Below are 12,641 nucleotides of genomic sequence, written 5' to 3'. Positions count from 1 at the left end.
TTTCCATACAAATATATTCCTGCTGTGTTCCTGCTGCACCCTGTTTTTATTTAACATTCACATCCTGTTTTTTCTTTTTCTCATACTTTTTCCATTCCAAACATCCAACATCCTGCACGTGAGAAGGAGGATACTCTGCTTTTCCATTGGCTGTGCTTTGCATACATATACATCACAGGTGTTACTGAAACAGAGTAAATCCAGCAGCTCTGTGTTTGATCCTCCATCAGCTCTTCACTGTAATCCAGATCTCCTAACATGATGCTCTGCTCCGGACTCAGCAGCACACTGTGTGAGTACAACACACTGATAATCCTTTATTTCTACATGAAATCAGCTGCACATGTTCAGTCTAATCCTTTTCTAGCTTTCCACTGTGCTGTACTGTGACATGCTTTTCTTTCTGCTTTATTGGATCAGTTAATCTAACATCCTAAATACATGTTTGCATCACCTCAGCAGGACAGTTAGGCTTCACAGAGTCCTGAGAGGAATTCATGGCTGATCATTTACTTTGAAGAGTTCAAACTGTCAACACAAATAAGTTTATTGACAAAAGTTGGAAACATGAAGAGAATAAATGTGTCATTGAAATCTGCTGTTTAGAAAGAGTTTCCAAAGAATCCAGGTGTGAATGAAAGCAGCAGCTTTCTCCTGTTTGGTTTTCATTTCTGTTTCATGTTTTGAGGTGAATTAAACTTGATATCAAACACACAGTCTGACACTGAGCTTTCTTTCTGTCTCTTTCAGTGCTGGCAGCAACCTGTTCACTCATCACTTCAGGTAAATTACTGCAGGGCAACCTGCATGTGGCGAATAAAGCCTTGATTGATTGATTGATTGATTGATACCAAAATTAGGGGGAATTTACGACTGTGCGCTATGTGCTTCGAATATTGTGTGTAGTTTTTGTTTTATACAGATGTCAGTCAGGCCTCTAACTATGAAACAAATTACACTCTAAAACACCCCGGGCTTCTGAAAAGATGACCCGGGTTTAAGCCCAGCAGAGTTTCATAAACTCTCTCCTCTCAGTCCTCACATAAGAACAGATATTATGTATCTGCACTCTTTACAAACTGTGATCTTTGTTGTCCACACTGGAGCTAAATCAGCCAGCAGCTTCAGCACACAGAGGTTACTGTAAGCTTCGCTGACACTAACCGTGTTTCACATCCATCAGGGAAAACTAAAGTAAGATGAGGGACCAGCTGTAGCTTCACCTTCAGCAAGAAAATGATCAACACATTCCCCATTGATTCATCAGAAATGTACAATTTATACATTTATTTTTTATTTCAGGCTTTATCAGAGCTCAAGTTTCCTTTCCTCCTGTGACCGCCATATCCACAGGGAGAGTGGTCACCTCTAACGGCCTCAGTGTTCATCACCTGAGCTGTGGTAAGATGGAAAATAGTGTCCAAGAATTCACTGCAGATCAAATTCAGACTCTCAGGCTAAATTCAACAAACTTAACAAGTATTGGATTAACTGTTTATAGTTTACAGCCTTTTTATGCACAGTTGCTTATTTTCAGTTTAAATGGTATTTTCCTGATCAACAAACCAACAGTGCATTTATTCTTTAACAAAAGCTCTGAGGATGTTGGACTGTGTATAAAAATTCAGAAACATTTGATGTAGATTAGAAACAAAAACACTGACTTAAAGTTTTCTCCTTAATCAGAGTTAATGTAATCTCCACTGTGGTGGTGTACAGAGGTACAATCCTCATTATTTATGGATCTGCAGCATCTGAGTCTGAAACTGAAGCCTTAAACCTGGATTATTGCATGTTGTGTTGAGTTGTTCCTTTTCTCTCATACTGTGTCTGTATAACAGTGGGTGGAATGATCGTTGTGACGTCAGCTGTGTACAAATGTAGAGGTGAAGTAACCTGCTCTGACAGTGACACTGAGAACAACGTGAGGAACAGGTGAGCACTGTGGGATGGTAGAAGTGAGCCTTTGATTCAAAAGAAGAAACAAACTAAAACCTGTTGAACAGCTTTACTCAAACTAACAGGAAGTAAATGATCACCTGAAAGTAACTTGTTTCATATCTTTGAGCTTAAACCAGCTGTTTCTGTCTCCCTGCAGCTGTGATGGAAAAACAGAGTGTGACATAAAGTCAAACATTACTTATGATCCTGGAGTCTGCAAATACCTGGAGACCACCTACGACTGCTTCCCACGTAAGGACTCTGTTAAACCTGTGATTAGAAATGACTAATGAACCCAATCTGTGCATGAATGATTACAGTTTCTGATGGATCTGTGTAACATGCGAAGCATCTCAGGCAAACCTTCAGTGTGGTGAGAACACAGCTTCTCTTTCTTTGTACGTTTCCTGCAGTAAAAATATGTTTAGCTTTAGAAATTTGGCGCAGTTGATGGAAGCGACTTTTTACCACAGTGGACACCTGTTTATCCAGTTTGAAGGAACTATCCATGAAAAGATTCCTAACAGCAACAGGCCCGAGTGGGATGATCTGATATCGTCGTGTTGGTGTTGTTCCCAGATCATCATGAAAATGTTGTTCCAGGTTCAACATTGCAAGTGACCAATCACATTATTCTGATGTTATTCTTTTGCGCACCAACCCATTCGTGCATTTATGAAATTCCAGTGTTGCAAGGACAATATCAATTCTGCTTAGCGTTTGTTAAAGGGTTAGGGTCCGTTGATCGGCGGACAAAGGCGGTTTCTCGCAGCTTAAGTACAGTTTTTTGTTTTACGCCGGTTTTTCCCGAAGTTGCAAAAGTATGACGTCACAACATTCTGATTGGTCACTTGCAATGTTGGTCCTGGAACAACCTTTAGTATGATGATCTGGGAACAACACCAACACGAGGATATCAAATCGTGCGGCCCGAGTGTGCCAGTCAGTTGTCCCAGAAGCACATTTCTATCAAAAACAATAATTCCGTCTTCTTTTCATTTAAGGTAAGAGAGTCACATAATAACCAGTCTTTGACATCCCTCAAACTATCAAACAGAGGATGTAGTGAAGATGAAACATCCCCAGTCAAGTGGAGGTAGATTTGAATATCATCAGCACAGCAATGAAAAGAGACATTATGTTTTTCAAAAATGGAGCCCAGGGGCAACATGTACAGAGAGAACAACACAGGACCCAGCACCGAGCCCTGGGGCACACCACAGCGAAGAGGGGCAGAAGAAGAGGAATGTTTACCCACTGTGACAGAGAAGGACTTCTCTGAAAGATATGATTTAAACCATGAAAGAACATTTTCTGTAAGGCCAACTACATGTTCTAACCTTCCCAGAAGAATATCATGATCGACCATGTCAAAGGTGACGTCAGATCTAATAGAAGTAAGAGCGCAGAGCGCCCAGAGTCAGCGATTAGGAGGTCGTTGAAAACTCCTAGTAGGGCAGTTTGGGTGCTGTGACGCGGTTTAAATCCAGACTGGAATTTATCACTGATACTGTTTATCTCTAAATGTGCCTGTAGTTGCTGAAGCACTATTCAAATCAAATCAAATTTATACAGCACATATTAAAACAACAATAGTGTTTCACAGTCAGTAAAAGCAGGAGACAATTAAAACAAACAATAAAACAGGACAACAAACAATAGGTAACAACACAACAAGCCAGAACAGCCAACTAGTTAGAATCAAAAGCCAAAGTAAAAAGATAAGTTTTAAGACGTGATCGACTCGGCAGTACGAATATGAACAGGGAGGTTATTCCAGAGTCTGGGTGCTACGGTTGCAAAGGCCCGGTCACCTCTCGACTTCATTCGAGACCCAGCTTGTGCTAGGAGCCTATTTTCTCTAAAATTCAATTCAATTCAGTTTTATTTATATAGCGCCAAATCACAACAAAAGTCGCCTCAAGGTGCTTCATAGATACAGAGAAAAACCCAACAATCATATGACCCCCTATGAGCAAGCACTTTGGTGACAGTGGGAAGGAAAAACTCCCTTTTAACAGGAAGAAACCTCCAGCAGAACCAGGCTCAGGGAGGGGCGGGGCCATCTGCTGTGATTGGTTGGGGTGAGAGAAGGAAGACAGGATAAAGACATGCTGTGGAAGAGAGACAGAGATTAATAACAGATATGATTCAATGCAGAGAGGTCTGTTAATACATAGTGAGCGAGAAAGGTGACTGGAAAGGAAAAACGCAATGCATCATGGGAATCCCCGGCAGCCTACATCTATTGCAGCATAACTAAGGGAGGATTCAGGGTCACCTGGTCCAGCCCTAACTATATGCTTTAGCAAAAAGGAAAGTTTGAAGCCTAATCTTAAAAGTAGAGATAGTGTCTGTCTCCTGAATCCAAACTGGAAGCTGGTTCCACAGAAGAGGGGCCTGAAAACTGAAGGCTCTGCCTCCCATTCTACTTTTAAATACTCTAGGAACAACAAGTAGGCCTGCAGAGCGAGAGCGAAGTGCTCTAATAGGGTGATATGGTACTACAAGGTCATTAAGATAAGATGGGGCCTGATTATTTAAGACCTTGTATGTGAGGAGCAGGATTTTGAATTCTGGATTTAACAGGAAGCCAAAACAGGAGAAAATGTGCTTTAAGTAATTTAAAGGAGGTTTGTGATTGTTGGAGCCTGTTCCACAGTCAAAGGTCCCTGATGGTAAAAGCACACTCACTGTTAGATTTAAACCTCGACCTTAAACAGGACCCACCGGAGGATCGTGGGGGGTCAACATTCACGCTCTGCAGCTTTAAAGACCCAAATGTGATCAGTAGAAGTTAAAAGTGAAACATGCAAAATCACACAAACGTGTGAATCTCTCTGTCCCGCTGTGGAGGAATCTGCTGTAAAATTAGAACATTAACTAAAGTAAATTATTATTAAATATTAATTACACTTTAACTCAGTGTCACACTAAATATTCACTGCTGCAGTGAGTCAGTTACAAAATTAACACATAAATAAATGTGTGTTTCTTATTAAATCTTTTCTAAGCTGAAGTTCATGGTGAAGTTTCAGAAGTTATTTTTTCTTTTTGAGGAATCATTAATCTATTCACTGACCTTTTAACTTTGCAATCATTTTGAAGATGCTTCCTGCCCTCCTGGTTGGACTTGGTTTGGAGGTCGCTGTTTCATCTTTGAAAGCAGCATGAAGACCTGGACTGATGCTGAGGTACATTAGAAATAACAGCAGCTGTCGCTGCATCACTGATGATATAAAGAGTTTCTGTCTTTGACTGATTTTAAATGCATTCTCACACTTTTCATCTTCTGTGCACCTCATCTTCCTCCTCAGAGATCCTGTAAGACACTCGGTGGACATCTGGCCTCATTCCACAGCACAGCTGAGTACACCTTCATCAGAGAGCTCACTCGAACAGCAGCAGGGTCGTATGAAACAGCTTGGGTTGGAGGCAACGACATAAAGACTGTAAGTGTTTCATAGATAAAGAGGATGAGCTGCAGCTGTTTCTGATTTTTCATCTGTTTCTCTTCATATTCATCAGTTTGATTCAAAGGTCAACATGTGACAGACGGATTAATCAGGACTTTGTTCCTGGAGACAGATGTTGCTGTTGACTTGACTTTTCTTTTCATTTTTTACCTCCACAAACAAAATGAACCTTCATTGTGTTCGAGTGGTGTAAGAGGTCTCATGTCTGCACTCTCAGCATAGATGCATCAAAGTACATCAGAACAAACTGAACTTTATTCTTCCAGGAAACTGTGTGGATGTGGAGTGATGGTTCCCAGTTTAACTTCAAAAACTGGGGCAAAGGAGAACCAGACAACGCTGGAGATCAAGACTGTATGGAGATAAACAATGGAGGTACAAACTGAAAGTGGGACTGTTGATGAAATGTGTTTGGTTTTTATATTGACTAAAGTCATGTAATCTTAGGTCTTTATAAGAACTGTGTTTGTTCTTTTTACATTAGAGAAGAAGAAAACGTTTACAGCACAGACCTCTGATTTTATTTCTGTTTCTTCATTTTGATTCTTTACAGGACGAGATTATGTCAACGACAAAGGGTGTGACTCACAGAGACGCTTTGTTTGTGTCAGAGGTCCATAACTGCTCCTTTGTGTCCTCACACATCTGACATGATGATGTCACAGCCTCACTGCTGATGTCACTTCCAGCAGGATGTCAAGCCTCGATGACATCACTGCTCGAAGATTTATTGATAAATATGATGTCATATCACAATAAACAGGAAAATAAATTCAAAAAAATGTAAAGGAACTGAAATGTTGACCTGAAAGTGAGTCGTTCATGCTTCATCATCTGATCATCTTAATAAACCTGAAAACGAGCTGCTTTCTGTCTCCCTGCAGCTGTGATGGAAAAACCAGTGTGACATAAATACACCATCAGTACTTCTGATCCTGGGATCTCATCAGCTGATGCTGATAACACAGTTATTTTTAAATCTGAAGAAAAGAATCAGCTTAATCATATTTGTGTAAAATTATATATTTATCTTTTTTTGCAACTTCACCATACCGTACCAGCTTTACTTATAAAGCACTTTAACACAAAACCAGAGCTCACAAAGTGCTGTACATATACAAATAGCATAAACAAACAACAACAAATTAAAAGATTAAATAAAATAATAAAACATGTTAAAAAAGTCATATTGAGTCAGCCCCTTACAAGAGCAAATAAATGTGTCTTAAGAAGAGTTTTAAACTCAGAAAGAGAAGAGGCCTGTCTTACATGCAGGCTCACGTCTACATCTACTGACTGAAACCAGCCCACTGAAGGAACAATGGGCTGGGGGGTCAGTTCCTTCATCTTAATTATGCAAATTCTCATGACCATTGATCAACAACCACTGATCAATAACCATGAGTCCCATTCACAGAGAGTTGGGGAATGGCTGCAATCACAGCATGTAAGATGGTGACAGATGGACCCTTAGGCCCCCTCCTCGATTCAGAGATGGTCTTTCCCTTTTCACGTAAATGGCCTCCTTGACTCCGCCCTCAAACCAGCGCTCCTCCCTGTCCAGGATGTTACATCCTCATCATAGCCAGTAATGTGATTATTTTGTTCCAGTTAAAAGACGCGCTGCAGCAGTTTGCACAACCTGCAGACGTCTAATGGATGCATCACTAACCCCACAGTAAAGTGTGTTACAGTAATCCAGCCTAGATGTAACAAAGGCAGGGATTACAGTCTCAAAAAGCTGCTTTGATAAGATGGGCTTTATTTTGGCTAACTGTCACAAATGAAAGAAGATTGATGTCAGGTTTATATAGTGGATTGTGGAGGTAAACACAGACGACACGAGAGCTCTCGATTGACACTGCTTGTTTATTATTCATCACCACACAACTGAACACTTTTCCCTCCAAAGCACAGCAACAACACTTCCTGAGAACTGGGTGTGAGTGGAGCCCTCCAGTGGTCCACCACAGGATTGTCATTTATGCTTAGAAATATCTACTCATATATGCTCAGAGCTTTATAATCAATGTCATGTTGGTAGAGGTTTGATCCTTAATAGTCTGCAAAGACTTTGTGTGCATGCCAGAGTGTTCTGGCATTTACACCCACATCCTGGGAGCATGGGAGAGGTCGTACCCCCCCCCCCAACACACACACACACACACACACACTTACACAACTCACAGGCAAGGTACTCTGTGTGTGTATGTATACGTGATATGTTAATGAACCTATGTACATTCATGTAGCCTCAATAAAAGAGCAGTGTTACGGGGGACGAGAGTCTGACGGAGGTCAAGTGGGTGGAACGACACTTCCAGGCAGGCCTCCCTCATGCATGAGTAGCACAAAGAACTTTCCCTACTTGTGTCTTGCTTTTGCTGTGTAGTAAATTGTCTTGAACGTTTCAGCGAATGGGTTTAAGCTACAAACCACTTGATCTTACAAAAGCAGTGACCTAAACTTTCCCAAATGAACAAACATTAACAGAATGTGACGTCATGTTCACGTATACGTACTGTACCGATCATCATAAATAGGGCTGTAATACCACTTTGTATCACCAGATGGGGGAAGAATTCATGGAACCTTTATTAAACCATTAAAAATTAAAAGGTAAAAAAACCCTTTAACTATGTTTTTGCTATAATCACAGATGCGACAAATAAGAACAATAAATACAGGATAGAGGTGAGGGTGGGGGGTTATATACACAAATACAACCAATAAAATTACAGTTACTGTGAAGCACAGGATACATGACTGAAGATCTCTGTGTGTGTGTGTGTGTGTGTGTGTGTGTGTGTGTGTGGGTGGGTGTGTGTGTGGGTGGCAAAGTGCTTCTGCGCAGTGTACCAGGGGCATGGAGAAAAGTTGTCGTACCATATGCACGAGGAGTGTGTGTGTGTGTGTGTGTGTGTGTGTGTGTGTGTGTGTGTGTGTGATTTCTTTTATTAAAGTTATTAAAGTGTGTTTTAGTTTTTTTATGATCTGTAGCGAGCCAGACGCTCAGTGTCCTTTTATTCCTTTAACGTATTTTTCTGTGTTTTATTTCAGTGAACGGAGGACGTGCCAGTGGCCCTGGGACCTCAGGTGGTGGGTCGTTTTCACACTTTCTTTTGTACAGCACCGGGTGGGCTGCAGTGATTTTCTTTTTGTGTGATTTTCTTTTGGGTCTACGGCTGCTGGTAAGTCCAAGTTCCAACATTGTTTTATTGTACTTTTAGGACACTGTCAACAAAGACGCTACATTTTGTTCTCCTAATATTTTATTCTTTATTTCTTTTACTATAAATAAAACTGTTTTAATATTGGAGCCAACCTGCCTCAGTGTGCATCCTTGAATCTGTGCGGCCTCTTTTTATTCTTTTTATCTATTTTTCTTAAACATATATTTCCTGGGGGGGGAATTCCCCTAGGTGGCGTTGTCATTTTATTATTTCTTTTAGAACCCCGCCGACCACTTGGTCACACACATTTGAACTGTTGTCACCTTGCTGCACTGTAAATAAACGCACTGTCTTTATTTCTTAGCTCCGTGCCTGAGTCCACTCTTTAACAGATGTTTGTCCAACGAGCTGATTTCATCACAGCTTTTGAACCATGGACCGAAACACTTTCTCCTTTGTTAGTTAGAACAAAGATTTTCAATGCAAATCAGAATATTTTCCATACAAATGTGTTCCCAGCTGTACTCCTGCCGCACCCTGTCTATTACCGTCAACTGGCAATGGGTTTGCATGTAGATCACAGGATTTATTCAAACATTGCACGACAAATAAAAGGAGTCTTGGAAAAAGCTGCACAGGAAATGGCATCTCACTAATTTAGAAGATCATCATTTAACCAGGAAAAATAATCTCCAAGTGACTTTGTGGGTCCTGAATAATCAGGCCCCATCTGATCCTAATGACCTTACAGTGCCGTAAACAGAGCACTTCGCTCTCAGACTGCTGGTTTACATGTGATTGCTCCATACAATGGGAAGCAGAGCCTTCAGCTTTCAATTCAGTTGAGTTTGAATACATTTTATTTATACAGCGCCAAATCACAACAGCAGTCGTCTCAAGGCAATTTATATTGTAAAGTAGATCCTATGGTAAAAAGAGAAAATCCCAAGAATCATATGAGCCCCTATGAGCAAGCACATTGGTGACAGTGGGAAGGAAAAACTCCCTTTTAACAGGAAGAAACCTCCAGCAGAGCCAGGCTCAGGGAGGGGCGGGGCCATCTGCTGTGATTGGTTGGGGTGAGAGAAAGAAGACAGGATAAAGACATGCTGTGGAAGAGAGACAGAGGTTAATAATACCTAATAAAGAGATGTGTACAAACACATAGTGAGTGAAGAAGAAACACTCAGTGCAGCATCATCCTCCCTTTGATAAGCAATCCCTATTGCAGCTTATCTAAGGGAGGATTCAGGGTCACGTGATCCAACCGTGGGTGTGTTTGGTGAAGGGGGATGTGGGCACATCATGGCCAGCGTGTCCCCTGATTTCATTTCTGCTGAAATATTCTGGTTTCCTGTAAGGCTCTGCTCCTTTGTTCTTCAGGTAATTTGCATCATGTTCAGGTGAGCAGAGCCAAGTTTATGTAACCTTTCATTTAGTGCTGTTAACTCTATGTTTGGTCTGCAAAGGAAAATGTTGTCATTGTTGTGTTTTACATGTTTTTCAAATAAATTACAGCTTTAATCCAAACAGTGTAAATAGAGTCCTCCTCACTGGAATCCAGATGTTCTAACATGCTGCTCTGCTTCAGGCTGAGCAGCACAGGACACGGTTGCAACACACATTGCCTAATTTCATTTCATTTCTTAATTTCGTGTTGTCCCTCAATACTGTTCTCTCATCTGTGTGGTCTCAGAGAGTCCTCGTATGCGGTTTGCTTTACTCCTGCCCTGTTATGTGATTGTCATGCTTAACATGTGAGTTTCCAACAATAGAAGATGAGTCTTCAGTTCAAGCCTGACATCCTGGATTCTGGGTTTTAATGGTGAAGGGAAATGGCATCTTACTAATTTAGATGATCACCTTTTATTCCTTTAACGTATTTTTCTGTGTTTTATTTCAGTGAACGGAGGACGTGGGACCTCAGGTGGTGGGTCGTTTTCACACTTTCTTTTGTACAGCACCGGGTGGGCTGCAGTGATTTTCTTTTGGGTCCACGGCTGCTGGTAAGTCCAAGTTCCAACATTGTTTTATTGTACTTTTAGGACACTGTCAACAAAGACGCTACATTTTGTTCTCCTAATATTTTATTCTTTATTTCTTTTACTATAAATAAAACTGTTTTAATATTGGAGCCAACCTGCCTCAGTGTGCATCCTTGAATCTGTGCGGCCTCTTTTTATTCTTGTTGTCTATTTTTCTTAAACATATATTTCCCTTTGGGGGTGGAATTCCCCTAGGTGGCGTTGTCATTTTATTATTTCTTTTAGAACCCCGCCGACCACTACCACTTGGTCACATACTTGGCATTGGTCGACAGGATGCACATTTGAGGTAGACGTTTGGTCTTGTAAATTGTTTTATTTTTGTAGAGAGCATAGTTTACCTGTTTGAAGGCTCTATTTTTTTAAGTGTGTGATTATAGACAAGACAGCAGTTTAGGAGGAAGAGTTATAGGATTTTAGCACCTTGCTGATTTAATTTTCCCTGTTTTTTGGTCTAAATTTATTATGGAGGAAGAATTGCAGCAACTTAGAGACTTGGTAGCGCAATTAAAAGCAGATAATGAGCAATTGCGCCGGGATCAGGGCGCTGTGCTGGAGTCTGGTGGTGGTGCCGCGTCGGCCTCCTTCGCACCAGCTGGTTGCATACTAAATGTTGGTAGCCAGGCTGCTGTTACAGAGCGTTTGGTGGTGGTGCCTAGGGACCGTAAATGTCCCATGTTCAATGGCAGAACGGGCATCAATATAGCTGAATGGGTTGAAGAGGTTCAAGCGTGCATGCGTGCCCGGCACCTGTCTGTTGCTGATCAAGCGTTCTTTATTTTTGACCATTTAGAGGGAGAAGCAAGGGAGGAGATCAAATTTCACCCTAATTCAGAGCGAGGGGATCCTGCTCGGGTGTTGACCATTTTAAAGGAACTGTATGGTAATGCGCAGTCCTATGTTACTCTGCAGCAGGCTTTCTTTTTGAGGAGACAGCGGGAGAGAGAGACTTTGCAGGAGTTTTCCTTAGCACTAATGGCTCTGATGGAGCAAGTAAAACAAAGTGCACCTGATGAGGTGCAGAGGTGTTGCTCCGAGACCAGTTTGTAGAACATGTTGTTGACAGTGCTCTCCGCAGAGAGCTTAAACAATATGTTCGCTGTGTGCCTACTGCCACCTTGTTAGAGGTGCGCGGGGAAGCAATTAGATGGGAAAGAGAAGGGTTTTCAGGTGGTGTTCGCGACCGTGGCTATTCCCACTCATCAGCGTATGGTTTCCAGTGTGGGGTGCACACTAGCCCTAGGTCTGCTCCTGTTGGTACACCCGAGTTTGAGTGGCGTGAGCTAAAGGAACTCCTAAAGCACCAGCAAGATCAGTTAAATCAGCTCACTGAGACAGTGGTTTCTTTACAGAACCCCCGAAGAGGTGTTTGGCCCTCACGGGGTGGCTTGGTGATTTGTCGCCGGTGTCAGTAGCCAGGACACTTTGCTAGGGAGTGCACTGGGGAGCGGGCTTCACGCCGCACCAGAGCAGGTTCTGATTCAGGCCCTCCTCGTACGGTAGTTGGCAATCATCTTTTCGCTACCCAGTCGGAAAACTAAAGCCCTCTGAGCTGCAGAGCCACAGTTCAGGTGGGGAGTTCACTGGCTCACAGAAAGATAGGATTGGCAGGCTAATTTCATCGTGTCCAAAGATAAATGTGCTGATTAGTGGGGTGACTGTCCCTTGTTTGGTGGATACTGGTTCCATGGTGTCCACCATCACGGAGAGCTTCTTTTTGGCGCATTTTGCACCCTGGGGACAGGAACGCCTCCAGTCATGCCATTGGTTGCAGCTTCGGGCTGCCAATGGGCTGGCCATTCCTTACATTGGCTATTTGGAGCTCAGTGTACTCCTGTGTGGCAAGGAAATGCCCTCTTGTGGGATCCTTATAGTGAAGGACCCTCCTGGTGCCACACCCTCTGTCCCTGATATCTTAGGAATGAATGTAATCCGCGGCTGTTATCAAGAGCTGTTTGGGGCTTTCGGTGGCTCCTTGTTTAATTCTCCTTCTGTGTCACAGGCAC

At 42.1% G+C, this 12,641-nt stretch overlaps 1 protein-coding gene across 1 annotated transcript; it reads left to right on the top strand.

Moving 5' to 3' along the window:
- The first annotated feature begins 258 nt into the window (after window positions 1–258).
- LOC148097072 (galactose-specific lectin nattectin-like) lies at window positions 259–6,038 on the top strand. The gene is made up of 9 exons (XM_087833472.1): window positions 259–292; window positions 751–783; window positions 1,303–1,401; window positions 1,842–1,935; window positions 2,099–2,193; window positions 5,050–5,135; window positions 5,259–5,393; window positions 5,684–5,792; window positions 5,971–6,038. Exons 1-9 carry the CDS (start codon window positions 259–261, stop codon window positions 6,036–6,038), a joined length of 753 nt encoding a protein of 250 aa, XP_087689598.1.
- Window positions 6,039–12,641: the final 6,603 nt, after the last annotated feature.

Source organism: Neolamprologus brichardi, chromosome 20 (genome assembly GCF_056152115.1).
Source record: "Neolamprologus brichardi isolate AB-2024 chromosome 20, ASM5615211v1, whole genome shotgun sequence".
In the NCBI taxonomy this organism is placed as follows: Eukaryota; Metazoa; Chordata; class Actinopteri; order Cichliformes; family Cichlidae; genus Neolamprologus; species Neolamprologus brichardi.
The sequence above is the reverse complement of the archived record's forward strand: the minus strand, read 5'-3'. Positions and strand labels throughout refer to the sequence as shown.